The following is a 22,953-nucleotide window of genomic DNA, read 5'->3' as shown; positions in this document are numbered from 1 at the left end:
CCGGAAACCAGAGTTAATGTCCCCACAGCAACTTTAATCCTGTCTGTGTGCACATGGAGAGGATGTCTTCCGTTACAGGCTAACACAGAGAGATGGTTTGAGGAGGGGTGCTAAAGGCTCATGTCCTCCTCTGCAGTTAGAGGACAGACACAGAGGATAAAGCCTGCTCCTTTCCATATACGTGGCTAAAAACAATGTCCTCATGCTGCTGTTGTGTAACCACGGAATGAAAGAATCTGCTGTGATGCTGCACTCGGCACTCAAGGGGACAGTTTCTGTTGCTGTGGGAACCTGAACTTTGCATTTCCTGACTTGGGGGTAATTAAAATGTCAGCCTTAATGTGGCATTAATGGAGTTTGCCATAAAAATCCTCTTTGTTTTGTTCTCTCAGAAATTGCTTAAAAGTTCAAAATGATCCAAGTGTACTAAAAATTTAATCACAGGGCCTTGGATGAGTGAAGGAAAGAGTTGAGAGAGATAGACAGAGAAAGAGACAGAGAGAGACAGACAGAAAAAGGGGAGAGAGTGAGGATAGCTGGCAGGAGACGGGAAAGGAAGAACCCACAGTCTCCTCGACAGCAGGCAGCCCCAGCAGCACCATGCTACCTACACAGCTAAACTTAAACCCACCCACACAACAGTTTGCTAATCTGTAAAGGTTAAATTAAAAATAAATAAAAACTGTTAATGCATCTTGGCAAGGGCACTAAAGCCAGACAGTCTGACGAGTCCAGCACAAAAACACTGGAAGGTAAGTGACCACGGATGTGAGCTTCCAACAAAAGAAACTAATGCAGATCTACAGCAGACACAGGGAGAGCCGCCAAAGGGAGAAGCACTTCCCCCTTCCACGGGAGCCTTCGTGGTGTGTGTGTGGGGGCAAATGGAAGGAATATGCAAGCAAAAATTCTGGTTTCGTCTATCACATGAGTATGACTGTGATGTGCTACAGCTTGATAGTTGTCAGGACAGGCTTTTCATATGGAGGGCTTCGTCTGCTCTACTGACTCCATTCACCCTGTTTAAGTACTCGAAGGGAGCTAGATCTTGGCTCAGTGCACACTCAGCCTGTTTGGTGGGTTAACTGCTCTGTCAAACACCTAGGGTTCTTGCACCCTTTCTAGTTCCAAATTCATTTTAATGCCTTCTATTATCATCATCGGAATTTGTTTGCCATTAAGCTTTCAGAAATGGTGGAGAGGTGACAAGCTCCGTGGAAACGGTAGACTACTGCGGAGAGTAAATTGTGCTGGGGAGTGCATGACCAAACAGCATGCATTTCTGTGGCAAGATAACAGTATCGTCTCAAAAAAACTACTTATGCTTTTTTTTCTTTTTTTCTTCCCCCCGCCCCCCGAGATGGGTTTCTCTGTGTAGCCTTGGCTGGCACTGAACTCACAGGTGTCTGCCTGCCTCTGCCTCCTGAGTGCTGGGATCACAGATGTGGGCCGCCAGGGCAAGTGCACAGCAGGTTACACTGCCAATACGTCATTACTATCATTTAAGGAATCATCTCCACACTGTACATTCAAGCACTGTGTCTTGACACCTTTCCTAGCTAGAGCAGAGCTCACCTCTTGTCTGTGTGGATGGCTTATCTAGTGTGTTTGTGGAACCACCATTATGAGTAGACCCACACCTCCAAAACACCTGTCTATAGGCAGGAATGTCATCTTTGTGTTTGGAGCAGATTTCTGGATGCCCAGAATGAGAGCAAATTCAGAAACGCTCGTCAGCACCCACGTGAGTGGGCTGTAGGCAAGTCCCTCTTATGTTAGATGTCCGTTTTCTCAGTTCGCGCATCTGTAAACTGGGAAGAAGCATGCTGATGGACAGGAAGTGGGCATTAAGTCATGACTAAGAATAATTTTGCTAAGCACACGACAAAATAAAAAGGTGCCATGAAAATTCAAGTACTCGTGAAAGCCTGGAATACCACATACTGGTAGAATGCTCCTGGAGTTAAAGAGACTAACAAGTCAAGGGCACTATTTTTAAATGCCCCAAATCTGTTCATTCTAAATAGGAACTGAATATTTTACCTTAAAGAAATTAGGCTTTTAAATTAATCTATGGTAAGAATGACATTTGAAAGAAAAAAAAAATCGTCTTGAATGCAAGAAGAGCATCCAAAAAATTTAACAGCTTAAAATAAACTCCTTTCCTGTCTTCTCTCAAGCAACCTCCAAATGGACAGATTTCTGTGAATCTTTCCTAAAAACAATTTTCCCCTAAGTGTAGGCTCAAATCAGGACAAACTACAATCCAAATATGTTTGGAGAGAAGTATAACCAATTTCAACAACAGGTTGGTGCAGACACTTACACATCTTAATGGCAAAATCAAAGTGACTTTCTAGACAGCTGGAGATTAGGTTTCTCCTCCCAGTTGGGTCTCCTTCCAACTGCATTCAGACATCCCATTGAGCTCTGCTCTGCTGGCTTCCAAAGGGTCTGCAGTGACAACCCTGACCTGCTGTTCCGTCTCCATATGCCAGGCAAGTAGGGCAAGTAAGGCCTGGCCGGTGGATGCCTACTGCACTGTACAGGAAGCACGATGCTTTGTCTACTCAGTAAAACATTTGCTTGGTGGTACCAGATTTCTGGGCTAGGGCCATCCTAGGCAATCTTCCCCATGGGTATGGCAGAAAGCCAGGTGATGAAGGTGTGCACACTGAGGCTCCAGGCCTTTTACCAAAGGGAAAGGCCGCCCTCCTGGTAGGCAGGGGCAGTGTGCGCATGTCTATGGGCACAGTGCCATGCTATTTCAAGTTCTTCCTGTAATTACTATTAGGCCAGAGACTTCCAGGCATGAAAGTCCAAGGATGTGACTATGATGATGGTCCAGGGAATAAAGTCCCTGCTTCCGTCCCCTATGTCTAAATAGAAGCCGCTAGTTTGACTGTACGGATCATGTGGGTCTTAGTGACTTAGAGCTCATTTTCTATTTTCTAGTGACAGTTGGAGTGTGGCTGCAGCCCAGACCCTGCCCCAGCTCACATCCCTTGTCTAGAGGCTATGATGATAAAGTGAGTGGGGGAGGGAATCTCCTGGACTCACTCACCCTTTGTCCTCCTTGTAGTATTTTACATTTGTTCTGCAAGAAAAATAACAGCAAGAGATTTGGAATCTCATTTCCTAATGGAGATTTTTTTTTTTTTTAATTTTGCCTTTGAGGAACAGGATAAATGGAGTCCTTTTGGGGAATAAAGCTTTCTTGGTATATTTAACTCATTCCATTATGCCAGCTCTGCCTGTAACCAGACGTCCTGTGGAGAGATCAGTTCATAAGAGTTGTTGGGAATCTTGCAGCTAAAAGGAATACTTTTTCGGTTTGGTATTGTCAACACATGTGTTCCTCTCTTAAGTACTGGGTTACACTTGAGAAACGAAAAACAGCCTCCTAACGTGATTTATCAACTTTCTTAAAATAGGATTTAAGAAGTGACTTGTAGATTAGTGAGAAGATGGCAAAAATAAACAGCAAAGAAGTGATTTCAATAGTGACGATTCTCATTAAGTGCCCATTTCCAAATTTAGCCCGTAGGCAGTTTTTTTAATTAAAAAATATTTTTAACCTGCATTCTTATTGGCTATGCAAAGTCTGGGTGGCTTTTGAATTCTTGGAAACCATTCTTTTTCTCTTCTGTAAATGTATGCTATCCTTTAACCACTTCAAAATAAATTAAAAACTGGAAAGACCGAAATTCAGCCAAGCTACATGAGACTCCAATAACTAATGCAAATCTGACTTGGGTTATGTAATTTGGAAATGACTGTTTCCTTGAGTCTCACTGGCCTGCTGAGGTCCATATTTGGTTATTCCATTTAGTAACGCTCGAAGTGCTATAACTGAGAGCAAGAACAACCAGAGAGCAGCAATATCATTTCTTTTTGTGAGTTAATGTCATGGAAGAGAATGAGGCCCATGTAATTAATCAGCATTTTGAAGCCAAATGGCTGGTTACCTGGCTTTGAAATATACTCTGGCTTTGACAATATATAGACGGTGGTTGGCTCAAAATGGTGGCATGCTACTTTTGGCTACTTTGGGAGACGAAATGCAAACAGCTTGCTCTGAATGAAAACAGCCAGAACCCTGGGGTGGGGGTGGGGGAGAAGCACCACACCAAGCACTGGGAAGACAACATCACCTCACTGGTGTACTCACAATCAGACGACCCGGTGTGAGCGTGAGAGTTTGTCAGTGAATGTGTTGAGTGGATGAGGGCTGGGTCTGGAGACAAAACAGCTTCAAAGTTCAGGCAGGGAAGGCCCGGCTTGGCGCTGGATCCACCCGGCTGAGTAATCTCATTCTCCTCAGATGCCTTCTGGTTTTCAGCTGTCTTGGGTTTCTTCCTGAGAATAAACAAAGGGCCCTTTGAAGGAACTGACTGCATATTTGGGAAAAGGCATTTTTAGAATCTGTTAAAGATAACTTGATTTTTTTTTTTTTTCTGAAGGGGGATGGGAGGGAGTCCAGCATGTCCCTTGTTTTAAAACAAGCTGATTCTTGTTTTTTTCCCTCCAGTAATGGCCTAACTGGGAACACATGAAAGCATATGGGCCAAGCAAACAGCACCACATTTGGACTCTGCTGGCTGTATAAAAAGACCCTGTCCCAGAACTTCAGACAGCTTGAGCTACGTATGGCTGACATTATCCAAGAAAGCATCCTTTCCCCCCTTAAAGAGTTTTAACATGGTCTGGAAAAATACTAGTGGAGGTTTACCGTTCTAGCATTTGTCAGGAAGCTTAGAGTCAGGACCCGTGGAGTAATGGGAAGAGCACTGGACTGGGAGTCAGGAGACTTGAGCTACGGAACTAGCTGTGCCTGCAACTTGCTGTGTGGCTTTGGGCACCTCACTTCACCTCTCTGGGCTTCAGTTTCCTCATCTGCAAAATAAAGGGCTTGGATTAGAAGGCCCTACAGGTTCCTTCTGCCTTTAAGTCTTGGAGTATTCAAGTTTCCTGTTACCATTAGTTTTCCTTGAAATCAACACAGAATTTCAAATCCCACCCGCAGTCTGCAGGCTGTGGCAGGAAAGAGGCCATGGCAGGAAAGTAGAGCAGTAGGAAGTGAAAAGCAACTAAGAAGACGGCTGGTCCCAGGAGGCAAAGAGGGAAGGTGCCACACGCGCTGGCCACTCTCCTCTTTATTCACCCTGGCCTTAAGATTCTCTTTGCTCTTTGGTTTAGTATAGGCTCCCGGAGTTTAGGAACATGACTGGTATTTGCCTTGTGAGAAAGAGACTGCTGATAGGGAGTAGAAAGATGGTGTAGTTATTTAGCCAGAAACAGAGTGTGAAATAATTCAGCTTTCAGTCAGCTCAGGACTCCTTTCCCTATGACAATGCAATTGGTGGTAACTAAACAAATCAGCATTTATAGCACATGGACCCCAGACCCCCAAAAAGGGATGAGTTTTTCCCTGAACACATCCCCAGTTTCTGTGGCTTTGTGTCTTTTTCTGTCACTATGTAACCACGGAGCATGGCTTTCTTTTTTCTTTTTGGATAGATTCTGTGTGGTACATAATCTGTTGTAAGTCGCTGTGTTTCCATGCCCTCCTTGTTTCCATGAGCATGGCATTGGACTTGTATACAGAATATTTCCTATTGAAATGTGTTGTACTGGGTAGTCAGCTCTGCCCTCGCAGAATATGGTGTTATGATTAGTATGCTGTGTTTTTAGTCCAACAGGTTGTGAAATCAAATCTGTTTCTTCAGAGGGCATGAGGCAGAAATAGCATGGTAAAGATCAGAGTGTGTGGGGGGGGAGGCGCTTTCAGATATATTTCTCAGTGTAGAGAAAGCCAACATAATAGAACCAAGCTACAATGTCTTGTCCATTACTGAACGGGTGACTCTGGGGCTAACCCTCAACTCGTGTGCCTACCAGGACCCCCAAGAATCTGCTCTTCTGGTTTTCAGATTAAGAAAGAATCCAAGACGAAAGTCTCTAACGTTAAACTCCCCCTCCCCAGCCCTTGTTTCTCCTGGGAGAACCAGTGCTTCCTCTGAGGTGTCTATTTCCAGCAGCGTGCTCTGATGTCGGGCTGGAGACCCCAGCTGCACTGCGCCCCTTTCTCTGTCCAATGGCCACCTTACCCTGCAGTCCTCACCGCTCTGCTGCTTCTCCAGGCAGCTGCCTCATCACTTTCTTCTGCACAGCTGTTCACTAACTTGCTCTCCATCCTCCATGACCCTAGTCCTGCTGCTTTCCACTCACTAAATCCCACAGGAACACGTTAGCCTGGCATTTGAGGTCAGTTTTTTTTTCTTTCTTTCTAATCTGTCCTACATTGTCTCATGGGCCTCATATATTGGCCACTTGGAGTTCGTTTATCATTTCCAGAGCTCTGGAAAGCACATTCTTGGCTCTTCACCTTTCCTCAGTACTGTTCTTGCTTTGAATAGCCTTTTCTCATCTCTGCCTGATGAAATGAGACGTACCCTTCACACTTACTAAACGCTGCCTGCATGTTATACTGTTGTGATTCCCCTCTTTCAGACAGGATGACTCTTCTCCATAGTGTTCTGAAACTCCTCGGGAGCTGCACTCTTCTTCCTTTACTCACTAAGTCTTATTTCAATAATGGTTAGGTGTGTTTTATTACTTCTAGGAGAGAAGAATCTTTCTGTAGGAAGTGGAATGTCTTAGTTGTTGTTACAGTTCTGGTGTTCATCCAGTTTTTCATTCTGCCTTTCTGCTCCTCCCCTCATTCGCACATTCGTTTTACAAATACTGTGTGGCTGTGATGTGCCACACAGGCTGAGGTCCTGTCCTCCCAGAGTTTACTGTCTAATCTACACTATACTATGAACCAGGGCAACTTAGACACAACAGCCATTTAAGAGGCATTTGCTGATGGAATTAAACAGAGCTGAAATTCAAGTACATTTGGAGACTAGTCCCAGTCTGAATCTCAATTCAGCTTCCTAGTTTTTTATGCAGCAGTGGAATCAACCTGGATTGGTTGCTTTTTCATTGATTATATAAATAATATTTAATAAGAGTGGCTGGTCCTTGCAATTCATCTAAATATAAGGACAAAATACCAATGACCATTATCATGTGATGGCAGAAAAGAAAATGACCTCTAGGACTTAGAGACAAGGCCTGAGCTAGTTTCAGACATGTAGTCAGAGCATTAAGGTGCTCTCTTCCGCCAGTGCACCGCCAAGCCAGCCAATGACTCTAACCCTGGAAAAATCGCCCAGCTTATGCCCTTGCTTCTTGTCCTGATTAGATTTTGATACCTGCCTACTAGTTCGTGTACCACCTTATGTCCACCTTTGGAGGCTGACCATGGCACAGGGGCACTATATGCAGCTGTGCAGGTAAAACATATTTAAAAACAGCCTACCTGGCTCCTCTTCCCTCATTTGCTTAATAGCACTTTATTTATGCTTTCACCATCGACTGTTCCCCAACTTCACAGGAAAAAGCACTGCACAATGTCCGGCGGAGCATTTCCTCTCCCATCCCAGCCTCTTTCATCACAATTCTTTGGGACTCCTTTCTCTGAAGTCAAGAAATATCAACATATAATGCCAGTCTGGCTGACATGCACAGGTGCTGTTCTATGACCCCCCTTTCTTTTTCTTTTCTTTTTTGCAGTTTGAGGTTTATTAAGGAGGAAAGAGGCTCTCTTGTAATTAACTGAAAATGCCTTCTTTGTATAAATGCCTTTGTATAAAGGATTGTATAAACACAGCACATCTGAGGACACGTCCGTATAAGCCTATGTAGCTTGCATTATCCCCTCGCACCTGTAGAGGGCAGCAGCACACTGGCTGACTCTAGGCAGCATTTCAGCGAGTAAACTCCTACCAGAACCTTCCGCCTGGTCACCATGCCAAAGGTTGGTTTGCCAAGCTCTCTCTGGCCTCTCAGTCTCTTTCAAGTTTGTTCTCTCCCCCGCCTGCTGTGTATTCTCTCCTCTCTCTCTCTCTCTCTCTCTCTCTCTCTCTCTCTCTCTCTCTCTCTCTCTCTCTCTCTCTCTCTCTCTCTCCTTTTAAAATTATACACTCTGATGGGGTCGTCCCTCACCCGGAAAATGAAAACTTCAACGAAGAAGTCAGACAAGCCAACAACAACAAAGAAGAACCCGAGGGGGAAAGGGGAAAGGGGGCTGTGAGGGAGAAAGACTTCAGAACAAGAAAAGGGCAGATGTTTCGTAAATATATGCAAAGCAAAACTGGGTGTACCCTGAGCACTTGAACAGAAAAACAGGCCAATCATTGTGTACTTCCTCCCGCCACACTGGTGGAGCTCTGCATTCAAAAAAAGAGAGAAAAAAAAAAAAAAAAAAAAGAAAAAAAAGAAAGAAAGAAAGGGGGAGGGGGAGAGTGTGGTCACAGGCACCCGCCTTTCAACGGTCAGCTCTGACATTCTGACTGAACATGTCCCAATTGTCCAGAGAGAACAAAAACATTTTCATCTCCCCACTGTGAACATTTTTGTTATGAGAAAAAGGCTGCTTCAAGAAATAGGAAGGCGTTTTAAGGTGAAGGGCAGCTGAGCTAGCCAGCAGAACCTTCTGTTTTTTAACTCTCCCTCTGCTGGCCCCGACAGAAAGTTTAGGGCTGAAACATAGCAGTGAGTGAGGCTGTGGAGGATGTTGGCTCTTCCCTAACTAGACCATATTGTTTGTGCAAAGAAATATGCATTAAAACATATGGATACGTTGGTAGGTATTAAGCATGTTAATGCATGGAAATTAGGCAGCTCGCTGGTGTTGGATGTATATAGTTCACACTCCTTCGCACATATTGCACACATACAGTTATGGCTGTGCTTTCTGCAACATATGGAAAAATAAATATTTCATCTGTGTGAGCTCTTATCAGTCTCCAGGGTCTGTTGAGAGGCGAGTGCTCTCTTCTATCTCTCTCCCCCAATTCTCTCCCTTCACTGGGCTCCCACCCTCTCCTGCACATTAACAAGCTTTCCGCTTATCAGCCTGGTTGGATAGGAAAGAATTAGTCAGAACCTCCCTTTGATAAATAATTACTCAGTGGTTGGATCAGGATAATTTAGATCAGTGATGCCTTCCTCGGCCTTTTTGGAGTGGTAACCATCTCCCTACTCTCCTCCACAACTGTAAAGTGTCTGGGGAGGTGAGAGGGGCCAAAATTAAAAGTCTTCACCACTCTGACATGGGGAAGGGACATAGAGAAACTGAGCTCCACCAGTTAGTATTATGTGCCCAAGGCAGGTTATTCTGCATCTCTGAGCCCTTATCTTCCCCATCTGTAAAATGGGAACACCGCTGCCTTCCAGTTGTGGGCTGTGGTGAAGAATAAAGGAGACGAGCCAGGCTTTGCTTAGCACAATGCTGGCTCAGGAGCAGGTGCTTCTAATGAGCTTTTTGAAAAAAAAAAAAAAAAAAAAAAAAAAACTAGTTCTGTGGTGGACATGTTAGCTGCAAAAGTAAGACATCTTAGTATATTTTGAATATCTAGGTCAGAGGCTAATTGTAGTGGATAAAGAAGGAATTATAGCACCCTCATCTCTTCTGTTCACATGCTTGTCACTGCTGTGGCTGCACTGAGTTCCTTGGAGGTGAGGGTCAAGCAAGCTGCATTTGGCCTGCAGCAGCCCATCAGCGAGAACACTATGGTCTATTCATGGAAAGCAACCTACAGGACTCTTGCTTATCACGCCTCCTTACAATTTATCCTTTCACGACTTGGCCCAATATTCTCACATTAACTTAAAATGTTTTCATGATTAAAGCATTTTATTATCTCATTTTTTTCCCTTCTTCTTGGCAGGGCTGATTTACAATATTTTTCAGTGTCTTTCCTCCCTCACTGTAGTCAGGATCCTGGCAGGAAATAAATGGCACATGTAGAAGGTTTTCACTGAAGGGAGTTTGATGAAGGGACTGGGTTCGGAGGTGTAGAGGAGACTAAGGGACTCTCAAGGGATGGCGAAGCACAAGAGACTGTAAACAATGGGGAGCTGTTGATCTCATTTTTGAACCAGCTAAACTAGAAGGCAAGAGAGGGGCACAACTGTTGAAGGGAGTCTGGATGTCTGGCCTGACAGTCTGACTCTCAAGTCTTTTGCAGAAGTCTTCTCTAGGCCTGATTCTAATGGAAACAAGAGAACACGTGAGCCTGGGTGCTGGAGCCCTGAGGTCTCTGGGCCCTGCATTAGGGCAGGAAATGGGAGCTGGGCTGGCAAGAGCCGTCAGCGTACCTATTGTTTCCCTTTTATATTTCTCTCACCCTTTCCTCTTAATTATATTCTTCGGAAGGAAAATGCACAATAAAATCCATCCTCTGCTAGCTTCCCTGTACCTTATTTTGTCTGTTTGCCATTTATAGAGCAGGGAAACTGAATGTACGCGCCCAAGTGGGGATTTGTTTGTGCTCCTTGCTACCATATCCTAGTGCCCAAAATAGTGTCTGGCACCCACTGAACACACAGTACATTTTAGTGGATTGAGAAGATATACTCATCTCTGCTGTGCCAGACCCTATATATACATCATTTCATTTAATTATCACAACAGTGCGAGTAAGTAGGCAGGCCCGAGCACGTGTGCAGGTAACGTGTTAAAATCCAGCACCTGCTTCTACTGTCACCTCTCTAACTTTGAGCACAGGTGCAGAGCACTGGAAGCCCCTAGGAAAAAGCACTTTTGCAAAGTTCATATTCTTACATTTTTTCCCACCTTAGTGATTATTTCATTTGTGTATGTAAAGAAGCAATTTCTGAACAGTGGAGACTATTAAGGTTATAACTCAACCTATCCCTTTTCTGGGGACCAGGAAAAGACGAAAACACTTTTCTGTGACAAAACAGGTGACTGTGGATTCCCTTGCGATTTCCAAGAAAGATCAGTTCCCAATCCTTAGGTCCAGGTCTGACTTTTCTGTAAGAGTGTAGGCGTTGCAGAGAATATACAAACTTTGACACCAATCTATATCCTAGCATGGCACAGGCATTACTCTGTGGCGAAGGGTAATCCAGACGTGAGAGACCATTTAGATGTGAGAATTTCTAAGGGACTCCTTGCACTTGAGTGTGAGGACAAATTATGCAAGTAGGTTCCCTGTGTGATTATATGCTGAAGAAACAACTTATGTCATTCTCTCATGTCCTTAGCTCCTAGTCCCCCCAATGCCCTTCATTTCCAATCTTAGCTAGCAAGGCTACATACCAGCTATCATCAATTATTATCAAAGAGACCAAATGCATTTTAGGTAAAAAGACACAAAATTCTAGCTTCTTTGTTTTTTTTTTGAGTTTGAGGTGTGAAAGAAAAGCTAAAGACATGGGTAGTATGAATGTGAAAATCCTATCTGGCACCTAAGAGGAGTATTAGCCTCCCAGGTTCAGGATTTTCCAGTGACAAAGACTTCAGGAAAACACCATCCCATTTCCTGCCTCATACTAGACAGGAAGACTTGTAAGCACAATTAAAAGGAGATTTCACTTTAAAATGCATAATTATCTTGTAAGCACAGTTTTATAGCTTCTAAACAATTCAATTTTCTGGCTGTTTATTAGTGAAAAAAAAACTATATATTCACCTATTAGTTTTAACATGATTAGTTAATAAATTTTCATTGTTTTCCCGTGGATATTGAATCTCCAGCCCTATCTTATCTCTGCACACTTCCTTGTGAGGGCTATACTTGGACAGAAATGCCCAGTATACAAGGAACCCAATCAGCTACACAGAGCCCCTCATCCAGAGGGCAGAGCAGAGCTGCCATGGTTGGCTGAAAATATGGTGGAAGGAGCCCAGAATCTCCAAAGGAAGACTTGGTTCTTTATACTTGCAAGGAGGCAACAGCATGGGGTGCATTCCAGAGATCATGTAGTCATAGGCAAGCTGAGCTGTCTCACAGATTTGACCAGGGTGACACGAAATGACAAGTAACCATGAGATTCAACAATCACATGATGAGATATGAACACAGGAAGAGCAGCCACCGCCATCATGGGAAGAAGCACACATGACCAAACAGAGTAGCTCCAGTCCTTGACAGGTGTGCAGAGATCCAGAATGACACAACCACAGTAGACAGGAGAGAACAGTACCCAGACCTGCATGCAATGAGTGCTGGTAGCTGAAATCTGCTGCGGGTATTGGACCTGGTCACTTTGCCGCACCCAAGAGATGAACTATGTGAACTTTTACATGCTTTTACAGTTGTGGGGTTTATCATCATCATCACCACCACCACTACCACCACCACCACCTATTAAACAAAGTAAACGAATTCACCAGGGGCATAATGGACTTACAGTAGTTTCCAGAAATACGGTGTCACTCTTCGGGTAAATCACTCCAAGGCTTGGGCCTAGTGCAGATGTTCATTGGGGCAGGGAGCAGAGAGCGGCTGCATCTAGCATAAACAAACAACAAAATAAACAAAGTCATTAAGTGAGTAGGACACAATTATGGCTGCTTCGTTCATGAATTTAACAGTTTTTAAAAGGGGAGGAAAAAGGAACATGACTGCAGCTGGTTCCAGAAGGTGGCAAGACAGAGAAGGGGCTTTGTCATAGTGTATCTGCTCACTCCTGGGATGGTCTGAGACATCACCTTGTCAGTGCAGATGGATTGGCTTTGGGAAGTTGAGTGGAGGTTAGAATGGAGGGACTGGGGACAGCATCATTCCAACTTAGCCCAGCCAATTTTTCTGATGTTTTCCATGTATTGGTTGGTTGTTAGCTGACACAAATTAAACCTATTTGTGGCACATATAATGTTAATGCAATGTTTTGAGATTTGTATTCATTGTGGGATAGACAAATCAAGCTAATTAGCATATCTATTACCTCACATACTTATGTTTTATGGTAATATATATGTTTTGAATCCTAGGGTAGGCAAACTGTAAATCTCAGCAGCTGCCTGGAGGAAGAGAATAGAGAAGAGAAAGGGGGAAAATCTTTTAACTTATCTGTCTTGTCTAGGGTAAAATTTTTGTTTAGGCTAGAAAAATGTCTAAATAAAATTTTTGTATTCTTTGAACAACATTCCCCTAGCCTATGTTAGCCGCCATTTTATTCGCTGCTTCTGTGAGTTCAACTTTTTTTTTAATTCCATATATAAGAGAGATTGTGCTATATTTATCTCTATAGGCCTGACTTATTGCAGTTGATGTTTTCCAGGTTCACTCATGTTGTAACAGTGACAAGACTGCCTTCTTTTCAAAGGCTGAGTAGTATTCCACCATGCCTGTGTGTATCACAGTTCTGGTATGTCTAATTCCCTTCAGTCCCTCTTTCTCTACTACTCAGTCACTTAGCCATTGCTTCTCCTGACAACACTCATCTAGCTGGTTTGAATTCTTGCCTTCTCTCTGTTCCCCTTAAAGAGAGCAGAATCTTCCTTATCTTTTAGCCCTAAGGAGGACAGCCTCAGAAAGTGTAGATTATGATCTGTCTCCGAGGGCCCCATCTCACTGGTTCTTCCCAACCCCATCTCTGCTCTTTGGGTCCTGCTCAGGGTCTACTTTGTGCCTGAAACTTAATCACCTTTGTGATGTGGCAGGGCATTTTCCTGTTCCCCTGTCTCCAGTCTGCTGCTCTGTTTCCTGCACTTGCTTGTTTTCCTTCTCCTTTTCCCTTGACAGATATATTCTTTAATATTTTTGCTGCTGCCAGACTTTGTCTAGAAAACCTTTCCAGACCTCACCAAGTGCTGTCACAGAGTGCTTTCTCTAGCTCTTGCTTTCTGCAGTGCCCCAGACTTATATTCTAAATTCAGTGGGTGACCAGTGCACTCATCATTTGTTCGCCTGGTGCGCATACTGCATCCAGTAGACCCTTGGAAAAGATGATCAATCCAGGATCTCTATTCTAGGAAACTTTCACCTCCATTCAATATTCCCTGATTCTTTTAAATTAGAAACTTTAAGATAGACCTCACTGTCTTTTCCTCAGAATCTGTTGCTTCCCGTGAGTTTTTATCTCCTCACTCTTGATGCTACTTCCACTCTGTAGTTTGTCTACAGTTGAGCAGTTCTCCTGATGGTTTTGCCTTTTCGTATCCAGTCAGCTGCCAAACCCGTAGTTCATCTGGCCAACTTTCTTGAATCTATTTCTTTTTAGTACCCAACACTATTGGGTACCAGCTCATGGGAGACAATCTCTTGACTGCCTCCATTCTTCTAATTTCTCTTTACTTTATGTGAACATTCAACCTTTCTACCATTACTACATAGTATTCTAAGATGCCAGCCTAAACATATTCCTCCTTAGCGTAAAACTCCTTTACTGATTGTATTAAATTCGACTTCTCAACTTGACACGGAGTACACTACAAGGTGACCCCAATCCAATTTTAAGTTCTACTCTTTATAGTTTATTCCATACATCGGCAAAGCCCCACTCTTCCCCACACATTCATACTATTTTTCTCTCATTCCAAGGTCTACATATAGCTTCTTTAAGGGTCATTAAATGCCACCTCATTTAGGTAGCATTTCTCAAAGGGAAATGCCCTTCAACTTTTAAGCACTGATTGACAGGATCCCCTGGCACCTTCTACCAACTCCAATCACCATCTGTATCATTTATTTCCCACCCTCTTCCAGAAAGCAGCGATACTACCCAAGGGTGGAGGCATCAGGTCAGAAGCAAACTCTCTCTCTACCCATCTCTTGCCCTCCTCTCTCCTGCCTCCTCCCATCATAAGGAAAGTCACAGAAAAAAAAAAAAAAAGATTTCTTTTCTGCAAAGCAATCGATAGAAATTAGAAGCCCTTTCCTCAAAGCAGATCTGAAAGCTTAAAAACATTGTGCTAATCTTCTTGTGCCTTTCTGTGTAGGAACAGGCTACAAATGTTCTGACGTACCTTGTTTGGAAGTAGATCCTAAGACCCCGGGTTAAGAAATGGTCCTGTCCATACCCAGGAAGAAGGAATGCTGCATGGAGAGGCCAGCAAGAATCTGATCAGACAGGCCTTGCTGGGTTCCTGTGCTCAATCTACTATCATTAGGTCACACTCGTTTTGACCAATCATAGTTCCACATAGCTGTCCACTGTCCAGCCAATTTAAGCATGGACAGCCACCTTTAATCTTGGGTCTTGATCCTGAAGGCTCTAGTGTCAGGTAGAATTGTGGTCCAATGAATTTCTTGGCTACAGGGGTGTTGGCAATGCCTATTTATGGTGTGTAGAATAAGGACCATACCTCTTCTGCCTCCAGGATAGTGTCTTGTATAGGCAATGCCTTGCATATGCTGTGTGATCAGCTGATGTTGGCTGAGTGAAATTCCAAAGGAATAAGGAATCTTGCTTAGAAGGCATAGAAACTGGAAGGACTTTGAAGCTCATCTACTCCACTGCCCTTGTGTTCAGATGAGGAGATTAAGCGAGCCTACTTACTCAAGGTCCTATCCTTGTTAATAACTAAGCAAGGATAACTGATAGAAAAGCTCTTGTGTCTTTAAATAACGTCAGTGCCTGCTAAACACCAATAGGCCCACCAGCCCACCAACAGCCATGTCCAGACCAGGGAGGGAGAGTTTGGGTGTATGCTATGTTTCAAAAATAACAAACTTGTTTAACTTATTAGCTTCAACAGACAGAACAAATACATACCATTTTATGTTTCAATAGGGCCTTAAAATGAGGGTGGATCATGAAAGCAAAGAAGCAAATTTTTCTAACATTACCAGTTACATTTCCTGGTGGAAACGGGCTGCAGTAATTCTACGGTTAAATTCATTATAGCCATTTGGCAGCCTTGCTGCATTAACACTTCTTTTTCCAGCAAGCTTTGCTCACTATTTGTGCTCTGGACGTGTTTACATTTGCGCTTTTTTTTTCCTCCTCATTTAATGATTTACTCGTAGAAACGTGCAGATGGCTGCCCCAAGTCTCTTCTCAGTTTCTTGCCTTGTTTTATTCCAGAGATGGAAGAAATATTATTTGTTCCATTCCTCCTCTGACCTCAAACACAATCATCTTTTCTCAGTCCTAAATGAAAAGCTAAAACAAAACAAAACAAACAAACAAACAAACAAACAAAGGAAAACCCCAAACCAACTAAAACTAAAACCAAAAACAGCTGTCTTGGGATAGTGGTGCTTACCACAGCAATTAAAACAGATCTTCCAGGGCCTCTCAGTCATTTATCACCGGCCAGGAAAGCTTCCTCTTAAATATTAGCTGACAGTACCAAAGGGCTAACCAACTCATTGTTACCCAGCAGCAGCAGACAGTAATATTTATCAAACTCGTTTTGGCTGGTACAGCGGAGAGGTGCTATGCATGGAACCGTTTACCTTAGCAGCCACAGAAACCAGCAAAATGGGGCTCACAAGCTGTTCACTGTTCTTTCTAACCCGTCGTATGGCTAGAGATTATTAACTCTTCGCCCCACTGAACTTTCTTCTTTTTTATCTCCTGGCAACTACATTAAGATAATAAAGAAAATCGCTGATCAATATTCTCCCGCATTGCAGTGAACAATTACCTGGCAACACACAGATATCCTCTACGTAATTAGGGAAGTGTACATGTTCAGTGCACATAATAGTTTACTAAACGTGTGAAATTTGTAATTAAACAGGACCACAATCCTCCTGTCCTTTAATCAAACCCTCCTCCTTCACATCCTGCTGCTATGATCTTGCAGTTTTTGGCAAACTATCATCTACCCCTATTTCCTTATTTCCCCTCTCAGGTGCCTGCACACATCTGAGGGTCCATTAATCAGTGCTACCGCATGGTCCGTCATGTTTTATTGCTTAAAGGGTAGTTATAGTCTAAAAAAGATTCAGTGAAAATGACTTCACAGGGTTTCATATTTATTCCCTTTTAATGACTTCCATAGCCAGTGGACTCAGTTTTTAAGTTAAAAGGTAATTTCGAGGGGCTGCTGGTGCTACAATTCTACTCAGTGTCTGGAAATCCAGCTGTTCTCTTTGCCTCTTACATCAGCACTGCAATAAAGAGTCTGCCCTTAGAACGTGGCAAGTTTTGTGATGGTGTCAGATGCAGAACAGACAGAGGGTCACTTCCCTTCAGCCTGCTGCTTTGCTGGTGTCTCGCCCAGCACACCTGCCTTGGAAGCTGCTTCAGAGTAGAGTTGCTATGGAACAAAATGCCATATGTCACATGAAGAACTATCTACTGAGGTCTGACTTCAGTATGGCCTTTGCTACTCATTCCTCAGAGTTACCAAATGACTGTGAAATGGGAGGATACTTTTAGGGTGAAAGCTCGCAGAAAAGACAGCGAAAACAACAGCAACTGTTTGCTGGATGTCTACATTTTATCAGGGACCACACAATCACATATATGAAAACATTCTCATTTAACATTCTCAGCTATGCTGATTAATATGCCTAGTGTACAGAGGAGGAACAATGACTCAGGAAGCTCATGAAAACGTCTGTGATTAGAAAGCTTGAAGACAGCAAGGATAGAATCCAAACACAGGTCCTTCTGACTGTCCTTATCACTATAAAACAGTTCTCACAAAGCACAGGTGCATTGCTGGTTACTGCCATGACCACACAGGGAGTCATTTCCTTGAAAGTTCAGAGTCATTGGGAAGGAACCGGCCTTGAAACTACTAATATGCATAGTTCCTTCCTAATTCCTTTCTAATTAAAGATGGGAAGGTCTTATATCAGTCTCAAGTTCTAACTAGTACATGGATCACCAGTATTTCTGATTCAGCATGTTTGGGTGGAGTCTGCAGTTCTGCATTCCAGCAAGTTCTGAGGTGATGCTGATGCTACAGGCCTGGGTACCACAGGTCTTACATCTGACATTCTCTTTTCTAATAGGTGTTTGTTTTCGAGGGGGCAGCTCAGCTGAATAACAGGGCCTTTGATTCTGGGCCAATTTGTCAGTCATCAGACATTAGAATTCCAGAAGTTTCTGACACTGAGTACATTGCGAACAACAATAAACAATTGTTTCTAGATTTCCATTGACTTTCTCTCAAGTTTTGGAACTTAAAAATGATAATGTCTCAAACATGCCATGTTCCCATTTTTACATTATTGTTATTTTTAACAATAATTATCTGGTAATAATTCAAATAACACCTTTCCTCTGAGAAATTCAATGAGCTTTACTAACCTTAATTGTCTAACAGCAATTCCCAGGTGTAGAAGAAGCTGTCTCAAAGATCATAGTAAATTTAAAATTGTTCTACTTCCCTCATTTCTTCACTCTAAATGAAGTGGTGAGTCAGTGGTGAGGGGTTACTAATTGCCAAAGACCCACTAGCTCATAATCTGAAGCATAAGAGATTTCACAGTACGACGGCAGATACAATAAAAGAAATAGCCAGTAGTTAGGTGACTGTGTGTGTGTGTGTGTGTGTGTGTGTGTGTAAGAGATGGGGAGAAGGGGGGAGAGAGAGAGAGAGAGAGAGAGAGAGAGAGAGAGAGAGAGAGATATTTCAAAGGAGTAAGACTAAGGGAAGGGAAAGGAAATTCTAGAACTGTCTGGATGACCTTAGGTGAATCATTTAACCTCTAGGTGGATCACCTTATCCATTTGTAAAAAGAAGGGATGAGTTTTATGATTTCAAGATCCCTTAAAACTATATTCACCTCCTGAGAAGAAAAATGTGGGAATTACAGAGCTCATCATCCTGGGAAGCCATCAAACCTGTTAAAGAAATCTATTTGACTTTTAACTTTTTAACTAATTACTTAAAATGAATTCCCAAGTTGATATCACTAATCCCACCTGATGGAAGCTGGCAAAAACGATTAAAACAAGTAAGGCACTAAAAGCAGCATGGCCAGACAGACTGATCAGGAATCTCAGTTTCAGCTTTTTGATGCTGTGAGAACCATTTCCAGTTTTAAAATTTAGCTCATTAATCAACCACCAGTTAATACTCATGTCCAGGAGAAATACCTCTGATGGCTCAAAGACCCCTGGAATGGCCCTGCCAACAGAGAATGGAGTCAGAGTCCAACTGTTTGTCACAGCAAATCTATGTTAATTTTCTCCATAGAGACCCCTGATTCCTTTCTGACAATTCACAAGAATGTTAATAAGAGCTGGTATACCCCAAAGCCTTAATGCTTCAGGTAGTTGCTTCTTATTTAAAATTAGAGAATTGGGGATCAGGTGATATATAGTGGCACAGTGAGCTTTGGCTTAACTGAAAATCTAGTGACAGGACATCCTACCTTATCCTCTCCCTTCCAAGTCATTTTAAACTGACACCTTCCTGCCCAGAAGGCCTACCACAGGCTCTGGTTATAAGGTCTCTTTCAGTTCAGAAATAAGGATCCTAACGGGTGCATGGTTTGTGGACCACAATGTTTTTTGGTATATCTGTCTTTTATACTTTTTCTCTTGCATTATATTTTCTGTACTAACTATTTTGTTAGTTACTGGAAAAAACAGGTACTGGGAAACATCAGAGTAGCGCTGCACCAGATAACATACTCGGGAGAATTTCACTTTCCACTTCTGCTCCCTCACTTCATGACAATTTTGGCTACCACTATCTAAATGCTTATTACATGGCGAATGTTCTCTTTCTTTTATTGTTTAACTTCAATTCTTCTCAAAGGTATTATGTTCCTATTTTATATACAGACAAGGCAAGCTGAGATTGTTTAGTAAAGATAGTTACTTGCCATAGGCCATGAATCAGGAGAGAAGCAAACCAGGATGTAACATGCGGTTTTAATCACACTGCCCCGAGGCCTGAACTAAGAGCAGCTCATAATCACTAACCCACTGACCTCCTGCCTTCATTCCTGTCCTCTTCATCTGGGGTCCTCACCACAGGCTTTTGTTAGAAACTCCATCAAGGGCCTCAACTGCCTTCTTTTGAACCTTTTGTACTTCCTACAACTCTGTATACATGATTCATACCCTCCCCTCATGCTGGGGATTGAACTTGAGGCTTCTGGCATGTAATACTGAGGCCCATCACTTCTTTTCAACAGATCTTCAGTATCCTTCTTCAGCTACTACTTGGCCCTCATCCTCTTTTTAAATTACTGTTTTGAGGTCTCACATGTCATTCCATCTCTTCCACCCCCAGCTTTACATTCACCTTTCTTAATGCCTACAGAGCCTAATCACTGGTCCCTGTTGTTTTCCCCAGGCATCTTAGTTCAATTTGACCTCAGCCCATCAATGACCTTCCAGGTTTGCTGTTCTTCTCATGTTTTATGTGTAGGGCTTCCCTTAGTGTCCACACCCCATGAATCCAGATTACCACTTGGTTGCTCATTGCTGCCCTCCGTGTAAGGTCCCCTATCTGCTCCTGTCTTGGGCCTCCAACATTGCCCACTGTTTCCGTGTGCAAACTTTAGTGTTCCTGACTTTTACCAAGTCCTGTTCATTCTCTATTTTCCTTCTTAATTAATTAGCATAGCTAAGTGTGTGGACTCTAAACTCTAACCTCTTTTAATCACCTCTTATTCTCATTCCTCAAGATAGAACCAATCTTTTCTTTTTCTTTTGGTCCTCTACACTTGTTTCTCCCCTCAGAAGCTCTCCTCTCCAGCCCTCACCTATTGTGCCCACTGGTTTCATCACTGATATTTCTGTGTACTCAGTGGTCTGTCCATTCTCAACAGCATACTGATCATCACAACATAATTTCTCACTTGATTTTCAAATCCTCTCAGGTGGCATATCTCAGAGTGAGGTTACAGAACCTTAAATAGGTTCTTAAGGTTATCGTACCTTAAGAAGCATCATCAGAAAACATGGATGGGGGAGCACTGAAAGGTGGCACTACGGGTAAAGGCACTGGCTGCTCTTCCAGAGAGTATGGTTCAAGTCCCACCATCCACAAGTGCAATCACAGCCTTTGGGGGCTCCAGTTCCACAGGACTCAACACTCTCTTCTGATCTCTGCTGGCATTAGGTATGCATGTGGTGTGCAGAAATGTATGCAGACAAAGCTCCCACACACATAAATTAACTATTGTTTTAAATAAAAAGTTGGGCCGACCAAAACAGCCAAGGCTATCTGGAGAAACCCTGTCTCAAAACCAAAAACAAAGCAAAAAACCAAAAAAAGGCTGGGCCAGTGTGTGAAGGCAATCTCTGCCAGGCCTAAGGACAATCCTGGGGGCCCTCTGAGTTAGAAACACAGAACTTACCACTCCTGCAAGCCTGACCTCCATGTGTGCCTGCCCCAGCCCTGCACAAGGACACACACAATAAATATTTAAAAAGAAAAATCTGAAAGTTCCCTTGGTCAAATAAATTCATGAAGCCCTACATGCTTTGTTCCCTGTTGAATGTTTACCATACATAAAGGCATGTGCTGAGGAATCCATATTTGTCCAAGCTCATTGGATTAATGAACAAAGCTTTTTTTTTTTTCTTTTTGCCTATGATGAAAGTTACTGAGTGTCTATAAAATACTCTTTTTGTTAATATTCCATTTAGAATTAGCCAGTTAGCTTTTAGGGGTCAGAAAGAAAAATACATTTGTATCCCGAAGCTTCTGAACACACTGTTTTGGGAGTAATAGCATGAGCACAGCTCTTATGCTGCTCCATAACAGATAGTAATCTTTGTCACCTTTCCTTTGTTCCAGAACTTTTTTCCCATTCAAGGTCCATAGGAAATGACACATTCCTTATGAAACTATTGTGAAGAGTTCCTTGGCCGATATTGCCAATATTGACCTCTGACATTGATATGCATTTAGATAAACAGTTGTTTACTGTCTGCTTTCTGTGTCAGTCCTCTAGGGAATAGATCTTGTCTCATAGTTTACAGAAACATTAACATCTACTGCAGGCCATTGCACACAGGAGGATGTTATAACCATGTTATTGGCCACCATAGTTATCGGAGGCCTGATAAATCCAACTCCGACTTCTGTAGGGGTTTGCTTCGGATGGTAAAGGCCCAGGTAAAATGTATGATACTTTCTTGGAAAGAAACACCATCCACTATTATTACCATCACCTCCACAAACTCGACTAAGTGTCTCTAAGGGCTTTTGAAAAAGACTAGATCTAAAAAAGCAAATGTTGCCCTGTCCTTAGGTGTAAGCAAGGTTCTGCCTTAGCTGATACAAAATAGAGACAAGGATAAAAGAGTAAGGAACACCAAACAACCCATGAAGGGAAGCCCAGAACACTGCTTCTGTACCAAGAAAACTTTCTATTTATGATCATTAAATCACGGTGATTTACCTGATGAAAGTAAAAGACATCATCAGGGCACGCAGCAAATGCCTGTAGAATTCTCTGCCACCTCTCACCCACATTCCACTCTATCTCCAGTCAGTCTGGAGACACTTTGTTGTTGTGTAAGCTAAGGCAGCCTGGCAGCCACTTGCACAACACAAAACCCTCAAACAGTGAGTTCCATCTTCCCCATAAACTGGTTACTGCTACAATACAGAAAGCCCAGGGCAGGTTTACTCAGGACAGTGCCTAACAGCCAGATATCAAAGGGCTTTTGAGTTCTGTAGATGTTATCTGAAGTAGAGACTTAACATATTTCCTAATAGTAAGTTTGTGCTAAGGCTGAGGCTACAAAACAAGTCTCTGTGTGCAGGAAGAGTACAGCTTTCTTCCTTAAAACTCCGGGAACGGTAGCCTTTCATATTTTAGCAGAAAAGAAAATGCTCATTAACTATAGTTGAAGTATTTCACTCCCTTCCTTGATTAAAAAAGTGGTATACAGAGGATATAATTAAAATTATTTTGTAAATGAGAATGTTTACTTACATTTTATCTTAAATGGTAAAGAACATGAGTAATGGTGGGACTATTTATGAAATACCATATAGCCCGTGGTTAATAGTCTTAAGAATATATCAAGATATTGATCATTACTAATAATCAATAGTAGTATTTTTTATAATGAAAATTTATAGCAAGGGATTATTGACTTGCTGAAACTAAATGGCCAGACAGTTCTCTGCCACTTGTGCGGTCAGCGTTGTCTTTCTGGGTGGCTTACACACCTGAGGAGTGAAGGGCAGCCTGCCTGTGGGGTGTG

The 22,953-nt window shown here is 42.7% G+C and overlaps 1 protein-coding gene across 28 annotated transcripts in view; it reads right to left on the bottom strand.

The window, feature by feature from the left end:
* Window positions 1-22,953, bottom strand: part of Zbtb20 (zinc finger and BTB domain containing 20) — a 789,314-nt gene that overhangs the window by 42,443 nt on the left and 723,918 nt on the right. For 23 of the 28 annotated variants that reach the window (XM_060370416.1, XM_060370411.1, XM_060370414.1 and 20 more), the window contains 3 exons: window positions 12,274-12,374; window positions 4,733-4,896; window positions 4,172-4,359 (listed from right to left, as the gene is read on the bottom strand). In XM_060370416.1, coding sequence (XP_060226399.1) covers window positions 4,172-4,359; window positions 4,733-4,743 — 199 coding nt within the window. In that variant the 5' untranslated portion in view covers window positions 4,744-4,896; window positions 12,274-12,374. Of the gene's footprint in view, window positions 1-4,154; window positions 4,360-4,732; window positions 4,897-12,273; window positions 12,375-22,953 lie in introns of all 28 variants that reach the window. The other 5 variants (XM_060370433.1, XM_060370438.1, XM_060370436.1 and 2 more) reach the window with 2 other exon arrangements.

Source organism: Meriones unguiculatus, chromosome 17 (genome assembly GCF_030254825.1).
Source record: "Meriones unguiculatus strain TT.TT164.6M chromosome 17, Bangor_MerUng_6.1, whole genome shotgun sequence".
Lineage (NCBI taxonomy): Eukaryota > Metazoa > Chordata > Mammalia > Rodentia > Muridae > Meriones > Meriones unguiculatus.
Note: the sequence above shows the minus strand (reverse complement) of the source record. Positions and strands in the feature narration are given on the sequence as shown.